Below are 23,104 nucleotides of genomic sequence, written 5' to 3'. Positions count from 1 at the left end.
AGTTACAATCCCTCATTATTCATTCCTGATTTCATCCATTGCATTTTGCATCCATCACCTCTCTGGTTTTACACTTTCATCTGTTTCTTTTTTTTTTTTCCTTGTTTTTTTCCTTTATCAGTGTTTTTTTTAAATAGGTAACATTTCTAGTTTTTTTTTTTTTTTTTTTTTTTTTTTTTTTTTTTCTAAATTTTAATGTTTAGAATTCTCTAAGTTGATAATCAGCTTTTAAAGTGGGAGCAAAGTATTGCTGCAATTCTTTTTTCTCAAGGGCACCACCCATTGTTTGATCCTTGGACCATTTGGTTAAAGAACAACATTTCTACCAAATAGACCAAGGTTGTGTGGTTATTGCTTTAAATTTTTTTACAGTTCATTTTTAAAAAAAAATTGCTATCCTCTTTTAGCCCAAAATTTGAACAAAATGAGGATCTATATTTTAATTGCGTAGAAATGGCGCTGCTTCATCCGCTGATGTTTGACTGTACTTCCATGTCGCTTGTGAAAGAGGAGAGCAAATTCCAAGTTCTCTCTTCTATGACTTGTTTTCGTCTGTTCAAAGGCGAGAGAAGTTTACAGATTTCCTCGAGGACAGGTGGTTTTGGTTGGATGCTTAAATCATGCTTTCGAAGTTCCCTAAGCTGGTATGCTTCTTAATTCCTTTTTAAGGAAAATTGTAGGTTAATTGTTTGGTTGTATAATTTTCTAAATCAGAAAATGAGCAGTACAGAACTGAATGCTTCTGAAGCTGTTGAGAAAGTTGTGTTTGATGATGGAAAAGAAGAGGAAGGAGATACCCACAAACATAAATCAAATATAAAAGACAAAACTAACAACAACGACGACGATGGAAACCATGAATCCGATGATAATATTAGAGGAAAAACCAATAACAATGATGACGATGATGGTCCCTTGCTCATGACGCATAAAGAGAGATGAATTAAGGAGGAAAATCAGAGAGGTGATCGATATGAACCCAGATGTTGAAGAAGAGGATGACCCTATTGAGAAGAGAAAAAAGATGGAGAAGCTTTTACCGGATTATCCTCTTGTTGTTGATGAAGAAGATCCTGATTGGCATGAAGATGAGGATGGCTAGGGATTTAACTTGTCTCAGTTCTTCAACAAAATTACGATCAAGAATGTTAGGAAGGACGACGATGACGGTTATGACAGCGATAAGGAAATGGTTTGGCAAGATGATGACTACATTCACCCAATCAAAGATATCACCACTGGAGAATGGGAGGAGATGGTGTTTAAGGACATCAGCCCACTGATCATTCTTGTTCATAATCGTTATAAGAGGTCAGCTCTCATTCATTGCTGTTTCATTTTCTTTGCTGCCAGGTTTCTTATATTTCCAAATGCTAATCCAACATGTTTGTGAAATTGTACGATGGCCAAATATAGTAGCTAAAATCGTAAAGCATTTATTTCAATTGAAAATATTAAGGCCCTGTTCGTTTATGATTATGACAACAGATTGACAGTGCTAAACTGGTTATTGGACTCAAATTTAAACGTGATTTTGAGTCCAATAATAGTTTTGGCACTCAATCGGTTGTCACAATTTTGATCGAACAGGGCCTAAATATAGTATAGCGAAACAAGATAGAACATCCATACTAATCAGACACGGGGAATATGTTAATCTTCTTTGTAAATCTTAAAAAGAAAAGTCAATCTTAGTAAGTTAACTGCATTTCTATGTAACAATAAATGAGAGAGCATCCATACTAATTCGTCATAGGCAATAAGTTAAATCTTAATAAGCTAATTGCAATTTCACTTTTCCTTTCTTCAATTTTTTGAACTAGTATTTTATAACTAAAAACAAAAATGAGGTTAAGAATAGTGCCCATGCATTACACCAAAAGACTCAAACAACCAAAAGTTTACAAATTCAGGATCTTGTGCCACACAATCACACCAAAATTGGCTAAACGATCTGCCTGACTATTTTCTTTGCGATGTATGTGAGAGAAACAACACTCCAACTTGGATGGGATATCTCTCACTTGCTTATAGTGAATCATAAACCCTCAGGGAGAGAGGATTCCTTCCCCACCAAGCCAATGAATGAATTGCCTTTGATCCACATCTTATGAATGTCGGACTCAAGAATAAGTTTATAACACCATTCCACACTCCTGTCTCTTCGGCCACCACTGCATTCTCATCACCGCAAGGACCTTCAAAGGATAATAAGTTTTCCCCTTTAGAGTCTGAATATTCCCCCAAAGCCAGCCATACAGACAATAGAGTCAACAGAATGAGCAACTCTATTGTTCCCATCAAAATTGAATTTGATTCATCCAACATTGGGACGAACCACATATTATGAGGCCTAGTTTGGAGAAAATATCAAACACAAATAGATTTCCAATTATGAGTTTTATCTTGGAGGGTGATACTTGAAGATATCCAAATAGATTTTGATGCCTGCTCTGAGACAGTGTGGCCTTTTGGTTACCAACCGCCCTTCTCCACTACACCCATAAGATACCAACCGATGAAACATCTAGGCCAGGATAGACACCATATAACCTAGGAAAAGACTGTATCTGAGATGATCAAAGGCAATAAATAAATAGTTGAGTAGGTTTCAATGTGAAATCACAGAACACAAAGTTGAGAGTCACTTAGGTTTTTCTTGATTAGTTGATCCCTGGTTAGGATTTTCTCATGAAGCACACACCACAAAAAGACAGTTGCTCAAGGAAAAACCAAGGAGCACCAGGTATTGCGGAATCTGGGGAGGTTACTGAGAATACCCCCCTGATAAATTTTCCAGATAAGTTCGTCATTGTAATCACCTGGCGATAAATAAAGGTCCCTAAGATTTTCAGCAAGGACAATGAATTCCTCTTAAGGCCCTTAAGGATATCCCTTCCCTTAGGATAAGGTGATTAGTTTTCTGGGCCCTGATATATCCATTTAATAAACATTGAGTGCTCTAGAGTTCCAACTCCTTAGCAAAAAAGATTTGGGAATACTGATGCCAATGGGGTGCCACACCATTTGTCCAACCAAAAATTTATGTTAGCTTCATTCCCTTCTCAAAAGGGAACTTTTGAAGAAGGTAGGGAATTCAAACATCCATGTATTCCATGGAAAATGATGGCTTGTTGAGATAGAATCACTTGCTAATGAATCTGCTTCGTGTGTCTACTTTCAGCTATTTCACTTTCTAACGCAATTAAAAGTGCTGAAAGACAAGAATTTTAAAACACAGATGTTCTTAGAGCGTCTTAGGGCCTTTCTCTTTACTTCTAAATGTTAATTTGATAATTGGGTAAACTCACCTTGTTTTACATTGTTTCACCATCTGTCAAAGGCTATTACAATTCCCCATAAACTCTCAGCAGACAATTGAAGTGTAAAAAGTTTTACGTCTCATTAAAACTGATGGGAGTTTTAATCAACTAGCAGCTCTCAAAAGGCTGGTGAAGGTGAAGATTTTTTATACTTTTGATTTTTCAGCGGCAACAGATCGTTTTCGGTTGTTGTTGTAGTAGTTTAAAATCTTTTTAGCTTGACATTTTCAAAACATGGTTATGATATGTTTAGAAATGATATGGTTACTAATTTTGGTGGCGTCCTAAGAGGTCCCTAATGAATTAATTGCTTTAAGCAATTTAGCTTGTAAACTGTTATCGACTGTCAGTTGGGTCTAACCAAAGGGAAGACGAAAGTTACATTTTCTGTCTTTTTGCTCTCCTTAATGCTGATAAAATGGTGTGAAATGCTTAGATCACATTGATTTGGGGCCTCTTTGCATTCCACTACAATCGCTCCTTATTTGGAAATAAGTTTATTTGCAAACGGGACATGAAGGGCACTTAGATTCTGCTATTGGATCACTTACTACCTTGAGAGTGTTTAGTTTCAGTGGTGGGTCTTTTTTGTTATGCTTCTCTGATTCTCTTGTATATTTCGGTCATTGGGTTGCTTCTTACTAAACTATTAGTCATTAAAAAAGGGCCACTTTAGAGTCCTTTAGCTAAGACATACAAGTATAATACCATTATTTGCATGTAAGATTATATTCCCCTAAGATTTTTAGGTCTACCCAAAGAGGTCCTTAGATTCCACATCTCTTGATCCGGTCTGCCTCTTAGTAATAACATGAAAGTTAACCAGACGATGTAGATGGTTGGAATGCGAACTGGTTTGTTTTGTACTTAATATTCAACACCCACTTCTATTTGCAGGCCGTGGGAAAATGAAAAACTGCAGGAAGAATTAGAGAAAGCAGTGCAAATATTCTGGGACTCTAGATTGCCATCTCCAAGAGTAAGCCATTGTCAAATATTTGATGTTTCTGTGTTAACATACATTCACCTACTACAAAGACAACATGAAAGTCTTAGTGTATAAAGAAAGTATTAGTATTCTAACATAACAACTCCATATAAATCAGTGTGTTGCTGTTGTTGAGGATGATTTGGTATCTGCGCTCGGAGTTTCAGTCTTCCCTGAACTTATCTGCACTAAAGCAGGAAAGATCTTATATCGCGAGAAAGGTATGCACCCATGACTGCAAATTGAATATACAATGGCTTCTTTGACAACCATGAAAAATTATTCCATAGAATATTTGTGGGTTCAACTGTAAAAGATGAGCTGAGGAAAGCGAGAAAATTGATGAGGAACAAGTGGAGAGATCATGGACAGCACATGAGAAATCCATATAAAACTGAAACATACTACGCTGCTTCAAATTGGGTTTTTTTTTTTTTTCATGCTTCCCTCACTCCCATCGTCTTGTCCCTCTCTCTACACCAATCTCTTACAAATGGCCCCACTAATATTCCATGGAATTTTTTTTCATGGTTGCCAAACGTGCCCCGAGTGTTTTAGAGTGTGCTCATATTTGCACCTCTGCCTTTATTCCCCATTGTGATTTTACTGAAGCTGTATCACCTTTCATGTTTAGTGGTTCGCACAGCAGACGAGTTATCAAAGATGATGGCTTTCTTCTACTACGGAGCATTCCGGCCATCATGCTTGATTAAGAAAGTTGGAGACAGAGAAGAAGCAATCCCCTCCATTACAAGAGCATGAAATGTTCAGTCAATCAATTTTTTGTTCCGTTGGGGTCAATGGAATTGTTGTTGTATACAGAACAAAATTAACTAAAATTAAACGCTTCCAGTTTTGGAATGGTATGGAAAAGTTGTATGATCTGTCTGTACATCATACTCAAGCAAGTTAACAATTGAGTCAAGCCATGGTGCAGTTATGTGTATTCATGAACCTCGTCTAGTAACCCTTGTTCCCACGTATGCGAGCTCTCATATCAACCTGAAATAATCAAGAACAAATTGCATCATATGAAGAATCCATGAGGCACGCCATAATCTAAATGTCGATATGTATTCAGCATATAATTCTAATCTCAATTAAAAAAAAAAACTGAGAGAGAACTGTTGTATGCATTCCTTTAACTTGAAAAATGGTTCCTTCAGCACTCACAATTTTTTGGAGGAATCACTGGCATCAAAATTATCAAACTAAACTATTGTTTACATTCCTTTAACTTCAGGGGAAAAAAAGATTCCTTAAGCACTTAAACATTATCTGGAGTGAACAAACTGGCATCAAAACTACAAGGCTATAAAATTAAACAGAATTGCATATATGGGCACTGCTACGCCTTTGGATCTTACAATGATTAGACATTTTGGATCTTAAAAGTAGGGAAATGATTTAAGCACAACTGTGTTTTGATACATGCGCTCATGTATCTTGTCTTTGAGCAATTAATTGTCACGTAAGTGCTTTTTGGGGACTGTAAAAATCCTTTTACAGCTCTTTAAATATAGGGAAATGATTTCTGCACTCCAATGTTTTGAATCGTGTAATATTTAAAGGGCTGTCAAAGGAATATTACGGTTTTCAAAAAGCTCTTAAAGACCTTTAAATACTACACGACAAATAAGTGGAGCGCATGTTTATCAAAACAATGGAGCGCTGAAATCATGTATTAATACTTGTTTGTGTTGAAATCATTTCCCTAAAAGTATTTCATTATCTATTTTTCGCTACCAGTTTCCAGCTTCCTTAGTCATCCTGGTTCCACACCTCTGGTAAGTAAAGACCATGCACCATATTTGCAAAATACAAGAAGATTGATACATCTGAAGGCATTTTGTTTTCAAAACTAAACTTGGAAGGCAACTTGGGAGATTGGGATAAAATGGGAGGAATAAAGTCTTATGTAATATAATTTTATTAAAAAGGAAAAAGAAATACACAAGTCTACTTGGGGGCAACACGATACTGAACACCTATCATTGATGATATCCTACCAATGATATTAGCAAGGGATATGCCTTGATTCTTTTTTGAATAGCAAGACACATTAATAAAAGAACGCAAAAAGGAGCATACAAGAGAAAGACTGAAATGGTCTAAATGAAAGGAAAATACAAAAAGCACATAGCCAAACCAACAAGGACGCACACCTCCCCACCGTCAAGGTGGGAGGAAATTAAACGTCTCTAACTCCAACCTAGGAACAGCAGATAGAGCAAGAGCATTGGTCTCACACTTGGCTGACCACCAAATGTGCTGAAACACCACTGAGTGGTCCTCCACTATATCCTTTATCTCCTCAATCGCATCTGCGAGCCACCGTGAGTAGCTTTCTCCCTTTTTCATCTATCTAATAACGTTGAGCAAATCACCTTCAATGATGTGGTGTCCAGAAGCTCCCTCCCTACTAGACACATACCTGTGAGAAATGTGAACTTCGGCCTTGCTAGAGTCGTGGTGTCCGATGGGACGGGGAAATGCCACTCTGGTCACTCTATTGTTGTCGCAGAGAAGCCCCCAAACCCATTGGACCGGGGATTACTAATACTGGACCCATCAAAGTTCAGTTTTAAGCCGTGTGGAGTGGGGTCCATCTAAGTGCTAAAATGTCTTTCCGGGCTTTACTGACCCAGATCTCATCCAAACATTTTGGGAGCGAAGTCACAAAAAAGCAGCTAAACTCAGGGGGGATCACCTCCCACTGAGCAATCATGAGACAAATCTGTTGTTGGATATACTGCACCTTCAAGATACCCTCAAATACGATTAATGCTCTCTTTCCAAATGATTTATAGAGACGTTGCTAATGCGAGGTCCCAGAGAATACGGTCTCTGACAGGCAAGAGGCGAAGGACCATTGTTCAAACAATTCAACAATATGACAAGGGAAAACCCAAGAAGCCCCAATTTTCCCCCAAATAAAATACCATGATCCACAGATTCACCATCCGTCACACACAAGGTGCAATGATCAATGATCAACCGTTGCCAACTATGTGGGTGATCCACCCTTGAGATTTTTTCAAATGGGCGGTCCAATAGAACGCACAAACCCTGAGATGTGCAAAAATCTTCCAAGCTGTACTAGCGAGAGGGGATGAAGCAAATGAAACTAGGCATCGATAGAAGGATTGAACCGAGAACAACCCATCTTACTCCCACGAGCAGATTCTCCTGTCATTACTAGTTCTCTGCACATGATTCAAATAGATCTTGTTAAATAGGTCTTCCACTATAGGGGGTCTCTTTGGTAAGGTTGTAGAAACTAAGATGGAAGGCAATCACCAAAACTGTATGAGTTATGTCTCGGCCAAAATTCTAGCCCCACGTTGGCACCTCCCTTGATCCTGTTTTAAAATCAAAGTTCTTGATCAGACGTATACTACTGGGATTGAGCTCCCTGTTTTGGCTACTGGACCGACGAAGGACCTAGCTCAGAGGATCAAGGTTCCTCTGTCCGGCGAACCGTTGAATCCTGCAGGGATTTCAAATTGTCCAAACCTGAGAGCGAAGTTATCGAGAAAGGTTGTCTCGCCTCAGGAAATCCGGCGGTCTGTCATGCAAATTCCAAGAGTAGTTGGATGGGTGGTGGCTTGAATGCTTATCCCAAGCCAGCTGGCCGAACCCCGAGAGGCAGGAAATTGTTTGACTTCAGAGTCCCTGCTGGCGATCAAGGCGTCTCAAAGTCGTGGGCCAAGTGGCTGCAATCTCACCACTCTATAATGATGAAAGTTCTGGAGTAGGGCTGTTCATTCGGTTATTAACTGAACCGATTTGACCGAACGGGACTAACCGAAAACATTTCGGTTATCTAATCTGTCAACCGAAACCGAATTGTATTGAAATTGAAACCGAACCGAAACCGAATAAAGATTTCGGTTGTTCGGTTAAAACGGAATAATGAAAACCCTAAATTGGAAGAACCAAACGCATTTGCAAAAAACCCTAATCAATTTCGTAGAAAAGAACAAGATTATAATTTAAAAACCCTGATCAATTTCATACTCCAAACCCTAGAGTGCAGAAAACCGATTTTAGCAATCCAAAAGAATAAAAATAGATCAAAAGGTAAAACAATTAAGCCATTTTCTCAGATTGAAAATGGCGGAAAAATGGAGAATTCTCTCTTGCTTCGACCCATTTTGTTCAAACAAAAATACATAAGAAAAAAGAAGATGGGAGACGGAGAAAACTGAAAATGGAGAGAGGGAGACAAAAAGAGTGTGAAACCCTACCCTGAGAGTCGTCGGCTGTCGGGATCCGAGGTTGCCGGAGACGAAGAGTGAAGTCTGCCTCTTCCTTCCACTAACAGAGACGGAGCGAGTGGTCCCGTGGCTGTGAAAGTGGTCGTGGGTGGCGCCAAAGGCAATCGTCGGGATCGGAGCTCGCCGGAGGCGTTGAGTCTTCTTCCTCTTCTCCTTCTCACAATCTCTTTAGCCCTAGGTCATGATTATGTTCTGTCCATTCACAGACTCTAATCTAAAGGGACGTGATATATATTCAGTTATTCACCCCTTTTTTTAGTCAGGACAGCCCCCTTCTACTCTTTTACAGTTTTACTCTAGTGTGGGGGCTGTCCCAAGTTATAAAGAGGGGTTAATATTATTCGAGTGAAGAACCTGAAACCGCGAAATATTTTTTACGAACCCCACTTTTCGTTTTTCGGTTGAACTGATTTTTTTTTGCCAATAACCGAAACCGAACCCGAAAACCGAAATATGATAAGAAGCTAACCATAACCGAACCGAAATAACCGACCGAACCGAAACGCTTTGGCCTTGGCTCTTGGATCGAAGAAGAACAGATTAATCAAGACCCTCAAATCCTTTGCCAAACTGGAAAGGATTGGTCCTTGCCTCAGACAATGATAGCTTTTAGATTCCAGAAGATCTCAAGGAAAGAAAAGTTTTATCTGTTTCTTAGGGATAGTGTTTGGGACGACAAATGTCCTTTTTAGTGCTAGCAAAGGGTGATGACGGCACCTGTAGTTTTGAGGCTATCATGATTAGGTCTGTTGGGAAAGAAAATTTATTCTTATTATCTGCTTCATTCGAGGTATCCAGGTTGTGGGGCCCAAGTATACGCACGTTTGGGCGGTCACACTAATAAATATAAAATAGGGGGGGTATTGAAGACAAGATTAAGAAATCTGTTGGTCTTCCTCAAGAAAAGGCGAGTAAAAAACATTTGTTTGCATTTAAGAAAATGGCTTCTTCTCCCTCTTCCTCAGATGTTCGAACATTTAAGCGGAAGCGAAGGGAGGTACCCAATTGTTCACAATGGTTTCAGCATCGTCGTTGGGCTAGAAGCCTGAAATATAATGAAGCAAAGGCCTTGGAGGAAGATCCCACCTTAGCAGAACTGGTAAAAAGATTTATCACAAGACAGTGGAAGCAATTCCAGGAGGACTACATGATCAACGAGGAAGAACTCTATCCTATAACAGGTACTTATAACGTCAGCGATATTTGTACTCCGGTTTACAAGCTCTCTTACTTCAGAGGTTGTCTGGAGTATGAAAACAAATTGCGACGTTTTGAATGGGAGGCTAAGCAAATTATTTGCATCAAGAAGATAACAGAACTGATAGCTATCAGATTGGATCCAGTGGAAGAGATTCCCTTCCCGCAGTATGCTTCATATTTCTTTTCCAAAGAACTGGAACTGGAATTACAGATCGGGATCCTAATGAGGGAATTGAGGAAGTGTGCGTAACATTCCAGACCAGGACTAATTTATTTTTTGGCGTATGGTCTCTTTAAGTTTCTTTTTGATAGATGGTTTTTTGGGGAGACTGGAATTAGATTCAAACTGCTCAGCGATGTTTAATGTACAGGGGTTGATTCAGGAAGTGCTTAGGAAAGGGCAATATATGGTGATGGTCTATTTCTGAACATGGTTAAAGATGGTCACGAAAATGAAGGGACAGAGCGGAATAGTAAAGGGAGAGTGCATGAAAGTACTTATCTGTATTTAGCAATTTCACGTCAGTAGATTTTGTTTCTTTCTTTTGGCCAAGGGGGTATGCCCCTCACCCTCCTCACTTGATACTACGTAATGCATGTTGGGACCAGAGGTCCCCTTTGTAATTTTCATAGCATCAATAAAATTGTCAATTTAAAAAAAAGAAAAGGTCTTCCACTATAGATCACTCTTATAAAAAAAATCCTCTGAAAAATGAAAGTTCAAAACCACTGCCGTTCTTTGACAGGGAACTACCATGAGTAGCAAGGTTTTTAGAGATCCTAGACAATTGTTTCATTAAAAGGACTGGCAAAGATAAGAAGGTTTGGACTTTGTGCTCCTCCGGTGTCCTTAGTGTCAAATCTTTCCATCATCATCTTGTCCCTTCCCATGGTCCCTCGCTTCTAGCATGAGTGTTGAGCATCACTACGCCCCCTATGGTCCGTGCTCTTGGATGGACAACCTTTCTCGATAGGATTCTCACGATTGATCACCTACAGAGTCGGCATCATTGTGCCATGTGCATAGAGTCAAGTGAAACAGTGGACCACTGGTTTCTCCACTGTAAGATGGCTAGAGATGGCTAGAGAGGTGTGGAGTAGGATTATCGACAGATTTGGCATAGCGTGGGTGTTCCTATCTACACTCTCACCTTTTGGAATGCTGGTTTTTCGCCCCATGGAAAAAAAATTTGTAAGATCCTTTGGAAGGTGGGCTTGCTAGACACAATATGGGTTCTTTGGAAGGAGAGAAATGCAAGGGTATACAAGGGTCACGTAAAGAAAGCCTTGTTCCTATTCACTAATGTAATTGCTATTGCCTTAACCATAACATGTGTCGGATCTCTTCCGTGTTCCGGGTTTGTTTCAGGATATGACCTATGGCACGTTTGGCGAGCGATATGCTTCAGTAGCAACCAGGTGGCGAAGCCATCCCAAATATGGGTACCACTGGACAAGGGAAAAATGAAATTCAACTTTGATGGAACTAGCCTGAGTAATCCTAGGCCGGTGGACATAGGAGGTGTCCTTAGAGATGACCAAAGAGCCACTTTATGGGCCTTTTTCTAGTCCTATTGGTATAGCAGATTCTAATGAGGCAGAGGTTACTAGGTTAGGGCAGTTCTTCAGGGCATCAGGAGTATAGCTCACAATATTTTAGAAGGCCTGATAGTTGAGGGAGACTCTTTAAATGTTGTGAGATGGTTGCAGGGGGAACCATCCCATTCCATGGAGATCTGCTCATTGGTTCGACGAGATCCATTACTAGCTGGAGGGAGTGTCCATCTCCTTTCATCATGTTAGAAGGTTGGCCAATAGTAAGGCAGATAGGCTAGCTAGGGATGGAGTCGCTAGAGAATTACTAGTGCTCTTTGATTTTCTTCCCCTAGAGGGTTTATTTATGTCATGTTTCTCTCTCTTCTTCCCCTATATTTATCTTGTATTGACCATCTCTGTCGTTTCTCCCTTTTGCTTTATTAATACAATTCCTCATTATTCCAAAAAAAAAAAAAAAATTTGTTGTCGTTCCGCCCAAGGTTTTAAATTTCGGTTCCGGGGGTAATTTCAGACATAGCCGAAATCCCAAAATTTCGGCCGAAATTCGGTAAAGACACGAAATGTCGATTTTTTGGGCCGAAATTTCGGCTGAAAATTGGGAAAGGAATAAAAAATTAATATTTGTTTCAAATTTCCGCCGGAATTGATGAAATTTCCGAAAATTTGGTACGTTTTGCCAATTTCGGTTTCGGAACGTTTCGGTTTCGGTCTTGACCGAAATCCGAAATTTCAGATTTCGGACGAAATTTAAAACCTTGGTTCCTCCAAACAATGCAATCCTCCACCGTAGCGTGTCAATTAGAAGCAATCCTGACAATCTCTGAAAAATCATCCTGAAGAGCATTAGAACCGCATCAATGATCAATCTAGAATCTGATCCTACTATCATTCCCAACTTAAACCAGTTCCCCTCTGGAACTTGGCATAAATCTTAGCAGCATCCCTTTGTTCTTTCCATCTGAAGTTGTCCAAAGTCACCCATCACGCCAAATAGGACCCATATTTCTCCACAATCACTTCTGTCCAAACCATATTGTTTTCCTTTCCAAATCTCCAGAGCCACTTGCCTAGCAATGCTATGTTGAAATATTTGAGATCTTTAACACTAACCCCCCATTCTCTTAGGCCAACGAATCTCTTCCCAGCTGAAGATGGAAATTGTCTACTATTCTCCAAGTTGTTCCACTAAAAATTCCTTTGAATTTGATCCCATCTACTTATAACATAGATCAAACAACGGAACAAGGATAAATAGTGAAATTGGCCAATACCATCTTGATTAACATAATGCGCCCTCCGAGAGATAACCTATTCTTCTTCAAAGTTAATAATCTACTTTCTACTCTTTGAATCATCAAATCTCACATGGATCTCGAAGGTCGTCCAATGCACAGCGAGAGGCCTAAATAAGAATTGGGAAAATAACCATGATTGCACCCCAACGCTCTAGCGAAGCCAATCGCTTCTTCCCCATCTAAATGAATTCCCATCAAGACTATTTTTGAGAAGTTCACACATTGACCCAAGACGGCCCTCGTAGCACCTCAGAACCGCCTTCAAGTTCTTGACTTTCCTAATCCCCGCCTCACAAAAAAGTAAGGTCTCTTCTGCATACTGAAGGTGAGAAATCTCAGTACCCTCAGGCCAAAATTTAAACCCTTCAATCAACTTCTAACCAAGTAACTTGCTTAAATCTTCTGCTACAATTGAGAAAAGGGGTAGAGGGGATCTCCCTGGCGAATTCCTTTGATGCTCTTGGCTCAATTTGGTTGCAGGTATTTACCTTGTAGAGTAGTGGTGTAAGTAGTCAACAGGTAGTAGACAAGCGTTGCATTTACCTGGAACTTAATAGCTAATTTCAATATGTGCATAGTTCAATAACTGAATCGCTTGCTACTAAAGTTTTAAGACATAAAACTAGCTACCCTGATGTCATCAGAAGATCGTCTGTCGTCCCTAATAACATATTGGGGGATGTAAATGGCGTCAAACATATAGATTAGTTTGTCAGTAAATAATATATGAGCATCATAGTTTCTTATATGCTAAAAAAATGAGTGCTTTATCAAAGAAAAAAAGGATTCTTGCAATGCACTCTATCTTTGCACTGTTGGAGATGGGGTCACTTCACTGATTTCTACAAGTATTATTTTTCACTAATTACTACCATCACAGATACATCAGGGTGCAGGATTAATTGGACTACGAAATCAAACCACAGAGATGATAAAAATCATATGATAAGTTGATCAGCTTCACAATTGGTCGAGCACCAAATGTGCCTAAAATCAATCATGTGGCCCTTAATCTTATCCATAATTTCCTCAATCACGTCTGCAAAACTCCAAGGATGAATGGACCCATTTATGACCCACCGTATCTCATTAAGGGAATCACCCTCAATAATGAGATGGTCCAATTGATTATGATCAACCAAACAAATACCAATAAGAAGCTCAGCGTCATTAGAACCCTTCTTATCAATCTGACGTAAAAAACCCACCTAACCACACGGTCGTGATTTCTGAGAAGACTTCCAATGCCTGTTGAGCCCAGATTATCAAGGCCTGGCCCATCGAAGTTCATTTTCCAATGCCCAGGAGGGGAAAGGACTAGGTTATGGGTGATTCTTCTGCTACCTCGAATTTCTTCGAGAGATCTATGCATGGAAGTCTGAAAATTTCGGAGAAGCTTGGGGTCACCACCCAATGAACAACAATGGTTTTAAATTTTGGCCGAAATATTTCGGTTTCGGTGGAAAACGAAATGAAATTCACAGTGAGTCGGAAAAGTACCAAACTTCGCCGAAACGTTTCGGAAATTTCGGTGAAACGTTTCGGTGAAGTACAAAATTTCACCCGAAATTTCGGTGAAACGTTTCAGAAATTTCGGTGAAATTTTTACAAGATTTCGTCCGAAATTTCATACCGAAACCGAAATCGAAACCAAGATTTAAAACCTTGTGAACAACCATCAAGAAGAGTTGCCTCTGAATGCTGTGAATATCTTTAAGAGACACCTTTGAAGACCCTATTGCTCCTTTTTTTTCCAGATGAGCCAAAGATTTGTTGTAAAGAAAAGGCTTCACAAAATTCTACCTCTAGGAAGACAAGGCGCGAAGGCCCAAGACTCAAAAATAATCCACAATACACCCAGGAAGAACCCAAAGATAAAAAAAACAAATCTGATGCGCGAAATTAAAGTAAAGAAACAAGTGATCAACAAATTATGTGTCTTCTAGACATAAAGCACAGTGATTCGCGATAATCTTTGCCCGGCACAAAGCTAATCTACAGTAAAAAAAAGAAAAGAAAAAAACTTTCCCAGAAAAGCACAGTCCAACTGAAAGCCAAAACCCTCTTGAGGATATGGGGAAACCAGGGATGCCATGCAGGTGAGGGTTCAAGCTGCTGAGCTAGCAAAAGGATCGAACCGAGAATAAACCCCCTTATGTACATCTCCAAACACTCTTATCAGCTCCACATTAATATTATTCCAAAGAACTGCCACTGGCTGCATCCGTATCTGCCCACCCTATTAGTAAAGGGGGCCCGCTTGAGGAGTGCTCTCCAGAGATTACTTAAATCCAGCTTTGACTCGTGACGCAAATAGGCGAAAGTCAACTTAATAAAAAATAAAAAAAATGTTGCAAAATTTGATATTCTAGTTTTGGTCTCTTTCCCTGCTAACAGGATCAGCCACATTTATCATTAAAAAAAAGAATCAGAGACGCTCATTTCTTTATCAACGGCCACGTTAAACAAAACAAGAAAAGACAAACTCAGAGGCCTGAAATTATCCATCCAAAATCTAATCATGTCCCTACTTCCGACTCTAATGCCAAATGGTGGTGCCTTGAGTGTTATACTAGTCCATCAAATTCCAACCCCCAAAAGCAAATCCATGTTTAGCCTCAACCAGTTTTCCCCACAAGTTCTCTCAATTCTCTCCAAAGTCCAAACCTCCACAACCATTTTACGAACAAGGACTTATTCATCAACAATCTCCTTGTGCTAAGACCACCAACCTTTTCAATCGAAAACCCTCCTCTCATCTGACCATATGGTACTTTCTACAATCCTCACTTATCGTTCCAAAGAAAATTATGTAGAAGGAGATCAATTCTATTAATAACAGACCCATGACATTGGAAGAGAGAAAAAATAAATGGGAAGATTTGCTAAGACCGCTTTGATCAAAGTAATTTTGCCCTAAAGCGATAAACTACTATTATTCCACGAAGATAGCCTTTTCTCCACTCTTTCAACCACCAAATCCCAGAGACCCTTAAGAGGGCCTGCCCATGCACAGAGGAAGAGTTAGGTAAGAGTCAAGGTCCCAATCATGCTCCCCAAATTTCAGAGATTATAATCATGACCTTATTCTAGAGTGTCCTTAGCCTAGTCTCCTTAGTGTCCATTTTTTAGAAGTATAGCATGACCACTTGTGGAGAACGTCCACCCATGATTGGTTGATCCAACACCACTGTAACCCTGGTCATGTCCTCCACATCCACCCTTGATATAGTCATTGGATGCAAATTTGCTTCCATTACATGTGTGGTCCTAAAATTGATGAACCACTACACCATACTAACATCAAGGGCTACAATGTGTAGACCATTTTTTTTATTATAAAGATAAAGGTAATTTTATTGCAAAATATCAAATTTACAAGGAAAACAACCATCTAATCAAACTAGGGACAAGGCGCCCCAGCAACACAAGAAAATGGAAAAATAAGAAACATGTCTATGCTCCCATAACGTACCAACAGGCCCTAATTCTTGTTGTCATCATCAATGTCGTTATCATTGCCATCAGTAGGTCTCCTAAAAACCTCATGTGTCATGTACTTCTCCCCTTACAATTGGTTCTCTGCTTTTTCTTCTTTTTATGCTGATGCTACTTCTCCAAAAAGGTGTTGTGCTCATCATGTACCGATTGTATTTGTCCCATCAACCAACTGGTCAGTTGTTAGTTTTTTTTCACAGATATATTTTCCAAGTTCGTTGGGATGGGTATCATCTAGCCTGCTAGTCCATTGTCATGCTCATGTGTTGGTCCAATTTCTCAGTGATGAGCTTTTATTTATTTATTTATTTTGGGTGTGCACATGTGAGAACATGCTCCAATTCCAATTGCAACTCAACGATGAGTATGTTTGACTCAAGATTATATAGCTATATTTTGAAGCTCGGGACAAGACGTGGTAAGGGTCTTGCACTACGTGCCTAAAGAATGTGGTAGAAACATAGAGAGAGATATCTTGAAAACCATATCCCATTGCCCCATCCTGCTAAAATGTATCTTAATTGTATTGCCAAATGTCCTACTTTGCTTGATACAAGATATTCCTCCAAATCTACTTAGCCACAACTTCGATTTCGGTCGGCACGGAAACGGAAATATTTCGGTTTCAGTGGAAATCTTGTAAAATCACGGAGACGTATGGAAACATATGCAAACGATGAAATTTTAAGATGCTAGAATAAGTGCAACTGCATACATAGAAACATCACATAAGCAAAAAAACACAAGTGCAACAGACCATCCGTGAAATGCCTTCTGCGATGGATGCTAGCAAATCCCTAAAAATAATAACATTTTAGATAGAACTTTTTCAGAAAAAAACCTCACGGAATTTCGGTCGGAAATAATGATGTGGAAGGAATTCATTGAGATTTCATTTCAATGGGGATGGAGATTAAAACATTTCGGTCGTCTCGGGGAAATTTAAAACCATGATTTTCACTATGTTTATAATGTTTTCCCAATATATAGGATTGGCTATGATCACTTCACCCTCTTTTCACGCTGTTGTTTTTGCATACTTTGAGGTTCCTATTCATCGAATCTGAACAATGTTCTTTAGCCACTCTTTAATTGCTTTAAGTCGCATATTAGGAGATGTGTAGAAACCAATCATGGTACGCTCACACATGCAAGGCCCTTATCACTTGGTCGGGAGAGTACTGAAGGTAGAAATGGAGAGAGGTGTATACATGGCTTACTATTCTTTTTTTGAAAGATAACAAAAGAAATTTATTGAAAGCGAGAAAATATATGGAACAACATAAGCCCACCTACAGTCAAGTAACCTTCTAGCCAACCAACAAGTGGCATTTGGCAAGTCACCTTCTACCCAAAGAAATCCAACAGAACCTATTGGGTTTCCACTTGAAACCTTCAGGAAGCAGATGGGCTTCCACTTCATTGGAATCCTCAGTCCCTATTCGTACTAGTTCTTCTAAGTCTGAAACCAAACTGATGCAGAACTAGGAGAGAGATTTTTCCTAACTTCGACTATGTAAAATTCACTCTAATCTACCCGATCTAGTGTTTGAATAAATTTTTCAAAAATATAACCAGATCTAGATTAAGAACAATAATCCACAGTAAAATCACAATGAACTATAGTAAAGTACTAAAATCTGACCATTACATCTTAAGATCAAATCAATCACTAAATATGATGATTAAGATTAATCAGATTTACGATTTGATTCATTCAATATGATCCTCGAGATGATTATAATAAACCCCAGCAATCCAAGAGAACTTTAGCAGTAAAAAATACAGCAAAAAAATAGAGTTCTTCAGATTCAAGCAAGCCTTTTTTCATAACATCATGAGAATGATGGCCCTATGGCCTTCACTATATATGGACTACTTTCCCATGATTCTAGACTTTTCCTACAACTCAAACCTAAGAAATGTGGGCCTTGAAGACACAAAACCCTAAAATCTAGAGACTTCCACTAAAAAACACACCAAAATAGGAAAACTTAAGCCAAACTCCACGCAAAAGCTCTTACCACTTTAAAGTTCCATAATAGTTGATAAGTCCCTTTCTTGTTATGAATTCACTTAAGTGAATTTATAATAAAAATATTGAAATACCTCCTAATGACTTAAAATGACTCAATTAATGACTAAATAAAAAACTCTTAACACCAATGATGGGCCCCATCAGCAAGTTAAGTCACTTTTTTTTGTGAAGGGTGGTCCCCATCACCCAATAGCTCCCTAGAAGGCTTTAACAATAGTTAGATTATCTTCTCTAAATATAGCCAATCTGGCAGGGTACCTTTGGAGCTTCTAATTAAGCTTTAGGGTAGGAAGGAGGTGGGGATAATGTAGCAACATACCTATCCTTTCTGAGGAAACTCCATGCAATCTCCTTCCAACTATGCATGATATCACCCACTGAGATATCCCAAAAGTCTTTTTCCGTGAGAGCCCGATCGATAATGAGGATTTTGATTCTATATACCACTAACTTAGCTGCAGAGTCCTTCCAAAGAATAATCCTATTATTTCTTTCATTCCACAACCACTACATGACTGCCAAAGGAGTCCTTCCATATAATCTTCCCTTTATTCCCAAGAGGAAAAGAGCACCCACACAAATGCATTGCTTATAATTGAGCTCACATCATTTCATTAACACTGACAAGAAACAGTAATATGGGAAGTTCTTGTCTTTCAAAATCATCAATCTGTGAAATGTGACTTGTTTAGTGCAAGAATAAATTATTTCTTACTATTAAAAAACAGAATACATTATTTCATTTCTAATCACTTCTGCTAATTTTTTTCCCTTTAGTTTTCCCTGGTTATTTATTTCTTACAGCAATACAATTACTGTTTCATAGCCTTTAAAAACAAATTCTGCATTAGATGTCACTTTCTTGTGTCAAAACTAACTTTTAGTTTCAAAGTTAAAATGTTAAATGAAAAAACAGACGGATTAGGTTTGTAGCTCAGTGGTTGAGGCTATGTATCTCAACCTTGAGGTTACAGGTTCAAATCCCAGCTTACCTACTATAAAAATTACCATTTTCCATTTAAAAAAAAAAAATGTTAAATTAACTCCAAAGTGCCCTCTTTTTTTAAAATCTTGTTAGTATTCTACTTTTAACTTCCCCTGATTATTTATAAACCCACTTTAGTCCTACTTTTAAACCATAAACATGTTTCAAAGTTAAATAAACTCCCAAGTGCCCTGTTTTACGGGTTTTTTAGTATTCTTCTTTTTTCCCCTTATTATTTATACGCCCACTATAATATTACTTTTAAACCATAAGCATCCATTCAGCATTTAATAGCATGTGGAAATCAATTCTGTATATGCTGCATAAATTCTCAGCATTTAATGACATTTGGAAATCAATTTTGTATATGTTGGTAGTTCCAGATCTTCACCATGCTTGCCTAAGATAACTTATTTTCATGAAGAAAAATAATATCACAGTGTTCAATAGTATTGCTTGAATTTTGATAATAATTTTGTATCAGATCACTAGGGCAGGGATAAGATAGGCAAAAATAATAAATGAAAGACGGGTGTTGAAAATGTTGCAGGTATTTTTTATTCCTTTTTGTTCGAGTAAGGGTCACACACTCACAAATGTTTAGATGGGATCCGTAGAGGCTAAGTAAGCTAATACAACACAATTTAGTTCATATTTAATGAAACACTATGCATGTAAAATTAAGTGAACGGGTGTTTGCCCAGTTTTCTATCCTGGTTACAAACAATCATGCGAACATTTGAGCTGAATGATTGGAGTATTGGACCAGAAGCTCAAGAACTTATTATATGAATCGCTCAATTCCATCCCCATAAACTAAAACCCTGTGACAAAGTAAATATCTTATGAACCACACTGCGCGCGCGTGCACACACACACTAAAAGCTGGAATTTTCTCAGCTAGTCCAGAATCTAACCTCCACACGGATGGCTGAACTAACAGCAGAAATACAACAGAAATACACAACAACCCTTTGATATTAAAGCTACACACATGGCGGATTCTCCTGACATATAATATCATTACTAACAATCAAAATTTCAAGTAATAAGATGTATCTGAAGCCCAAACAGTAACCTCAAATTCATGCAACATAGTAAGGCTAAATCAACAAGTCCTGGTCACTAACACTATGGAAGTAGCACAATGTTTCCTCAGAGAGGTGGAGAAGTTTGGGAACCATTTAGTATATTACCTATTGCAAAGTTAATAAACATAGAAAACTATAATTACAATTAGCATATAACTTTGTTATGTTTCTGTTATTATGGGTAGATAAAGAAATGGAGAAAGAAAACAGACCTGGCCCCTCTTGCAATTGAAATATGTCTCCCTTAGACCCACACACTCACTCGATATGGACGGGCTTTTTTCTCCCGCGCATTCCCTGTATGGTCGCTTCTCAACCTGAATAAACATGACCCAACAGAAGTTTTCAATAAAAGAAAGAGGAAATAATATAGAACCCAAAAGCCATTCACTCCTTTCCCACTTCACTTATTGGCACATCTCCCATATTTGGAGAGAAGCAAATGGAGCTGCTGATTTTCTCTCCAAATCAGACTGTCCTTACAAGGGTGAAATCGTCATTCCTTCCCACATCCCCCTTGCCCTCCTAGATATTGTGACTAAAGATTCAAATTGTGAAGACTATCAAAGATTGTAATACTTTTTCATTAATATACTGTAGGGGTTCGCCAAACTCCACATTACCCACCAAAAAATAAAAAATAAAAAAAATAAAAAAAAAATAAAAATATATATATATATATATATATATATATATATTATACAATTTTCACAAGGACAATAACTCAAATTCATGAACAATGAGACCAAAATGACAAGTAGGCTTATTCACAATATTAATAAAGAAGACATTAAACATTTGAAATAAAAAAGATATAGAGAAGAACAAAAAGAAAAAGGGAACAGAGGACAGGACATCAGGATTAGGAAAATAGGCAGGGCACAGATTTAGTGGTTTTTGTGTAATCTGTAGAAGGGCATCGAGGAACCCCATGCAAACATTGATATAAGAACCAATTGGCAGATGGGTTCGTTAATTAGTCCATGAAGAACATGTAAAGATCATTTGAATACCACATAGATAAACAAATAAGCCTAGAAAGCATCAAGAGAGAGAGGGAGGGAGGGAGATTTACTTTGACACAATTTGTTTCGCTGAGGCACTTAACGAGCTCCATCGCCAGGCCCTTGCAAGACTTGGACATGCCTTCTTCGTGAATCAAAAGAAAAATCTCCGAACGGAAAATGGAATCCCTCTTTTCTCCTTTTTTCTTCTCCTCTGCTCTGTTTCTTAGCTCTGACAGGGTGGGTTATTTACTTATTTTGCGAAGGGTTTAAGGGTGTGTCACCTGGCAAAAAGTGACCCGGACCCGTAATTTACGGGTCCGGGTCATTAAATTAGTGACCAGTAGAAATTTGACCCGGCCCGTATGGGTCCCATCGAAACTTGGCCGGGCTGGGTGGGCCTTCGGGTGCCCGTAAAAGCCCAAATGATCAGGATTTTATATGGTGAAGCCCTTATAGTCCCGTATTTTTCAAAAAGTACTGTAGGACCACATCATAGGATGATTTAAACCGTCCATGTGATGGAACATAACGTAAATAGGTTGTGCCCCAAAAATCATTCCCATAGGATGATCCTAGCCCTCCAATCTATAGAGGTTTCCATAAATAATAATATGCAATTCTTCCATAGATTAGAGGGCTAGGATTGTCCTAGGGAAATGATTTTTTGGGCATCGCATCGCATGGACGGTTTGGATCATCCTATTATAGTGTGGGAATAAAAACAACAACAAAAAAACCGGGTGACCAACGGGTCCACCCGGCCCGTACAGGTGGGGTCCGGGTTCACCAAATTGTGACCCGTAATCCGGCCCGGACCGGCCCACCCATTTGCAAGGTCTAGTCTAGATTACCGGAGTCAGGCATGCTGGAATCCACGTCCCATTCTGATTCTAGCATTTGGTTCAGGAAAAAAACAAGGGAATCGGTGGGTGAATTGACACTAGAACAGAATCAAGGGGAAATGTAGGAATCGGTTTCCCACCACAAGAGGTTTTGCCAACCCTTGATGGATCGGATTTACTATTGCAGAGATGCGGGCAAAAGCTTATGATGAGCATCTACTTGATTTGATCATTTCCAAGATCTAATTCTAGTTTCTGCTTATGTAGTGGAAATGCCTAACAATCTGCAGTTTTACGCTTAAGTGAAGAAATGTTCTTGGTGATTCTGCCTAAGTTGGATTGAATTTTTATTAGGAGTTTTTTAGTAGCTGGTGGTGGATGCAAGGGAGATAGAGATATATTCTTAGGTGATAGGTATTTTTTGGACCCGGGTAGAACTCACCCTTAAAAGCTACCCATTAAGGGGAGGGGTGCCCGGGGGCGGAGCTAGGAATTTACACTTTTGTGCGTGTGTGCGTGGGGGGGGGGGGGGCATATCACACCATGGAAACTACTAATCAGACCATTATAAAAAGGGATTTTGCAAGTCACTGGAGGGAGGGGGGGTGGCCACCCTCACACTATAGGTTCCTCCGCTCTGGGGTATCCAAGTCCTTATAAACCCTTCCACATCCTTTCACTTTTCTGATGTGGGATCTTTGCTTTTGCATAGAACCCCCCAACTATCTCCCCCTCCACACGACGTCAATGTAGGAACTATAAGATCTTCTTCGAAGGAATTTCATTATCCTTGAAGGCACACTGGGGTTATTGAGATCTTCCCCTAGGAAATCTCACCATTCTTGAGGGTACATCGGGGTTACCACGCCCAAGCTCTAATACTACTTGTTGGGACCCAGGTAGAACTCACCCTTAAAAGCTAGCCATTAAGAGGAGGGTAGCCAAGTCCTTAAAAGCTCATCCACATTGTTTTCACTTTTTGATGTGGGATCTTTGATTT

The 23,104-nt window shown here is 39.0% G+C and overlaps 1 protein-coding gene and 1 pseudogene across 2 annotated transcripts; one reads left to right on the top strand and one right to left on the bottom strand.

Annotated features, from left to right (window-relative positions):
- The first annotated feature begins 626 nt into the window (after positions 1–626).
- LOC143858554 (thioredoxin-like fold domain-containing protein MRL7L, chloroplastic) lies at positions 627–5,310 on the top strand (annotated as a pseudogene). Its single transcript, XR_013238975.1, has 5 exons — positions 627–644; positions 715–1,311; positions 4,221–4,302; positions 4,430–4,532; positions 4,946–5,310. The product of XR_013238975.1 is annotated as a thioredoxin-like fold domain-containing protein MRL7L, chloroplastic (transcript).
- LOC143858555 (cytochrome C oxidase assembly factor) lies at positions 5,035–21,522 on the bottom strand. Its single transcript, XM_077369214.1, has 3 exons — positions 21,331–21,522; positions 20,468–20,572; positions 5,035–5,313 (listed from the first exon to the last, which is right to left on the bottom strand). Exons 1-3 carry the CDS (start codon positions 21,397–21,399, stop codon positions 5,272–5,274), a joined length of 216 nt encoding a protein of 71 aa, XP_077225329.1. The 5' UTR covers positions 21,400–21,522; the 3' UTR covers positions 5,035–5,271.
- Between the last annotated feature and the right edge of the window lie 1,582 nt (positions 21,523–23,104).

This window comes from Tasmannia lanceolata, unplaced genomic scaffold (assembly GCF_043159265.1).
Source record: "Tasmannia lanceolata isolate RefF3 unplaced genomic scaffold, GAP_Taslan_0.1 ptg000026l, whole genome shotgun sequence".
In the NCBI taxonomy this organism is placed as follows: Eukaryota; Viridiplantae; Streptophyta; class Magnoliopsida; order Canellales; family Winteraceae; genus Tasmannia; species Tasmannia lanceolata.
Note: the sequence above shows the minus strand (reverse complement) of the source record. Positions and strands in the feature narration are given on the sequence as shown.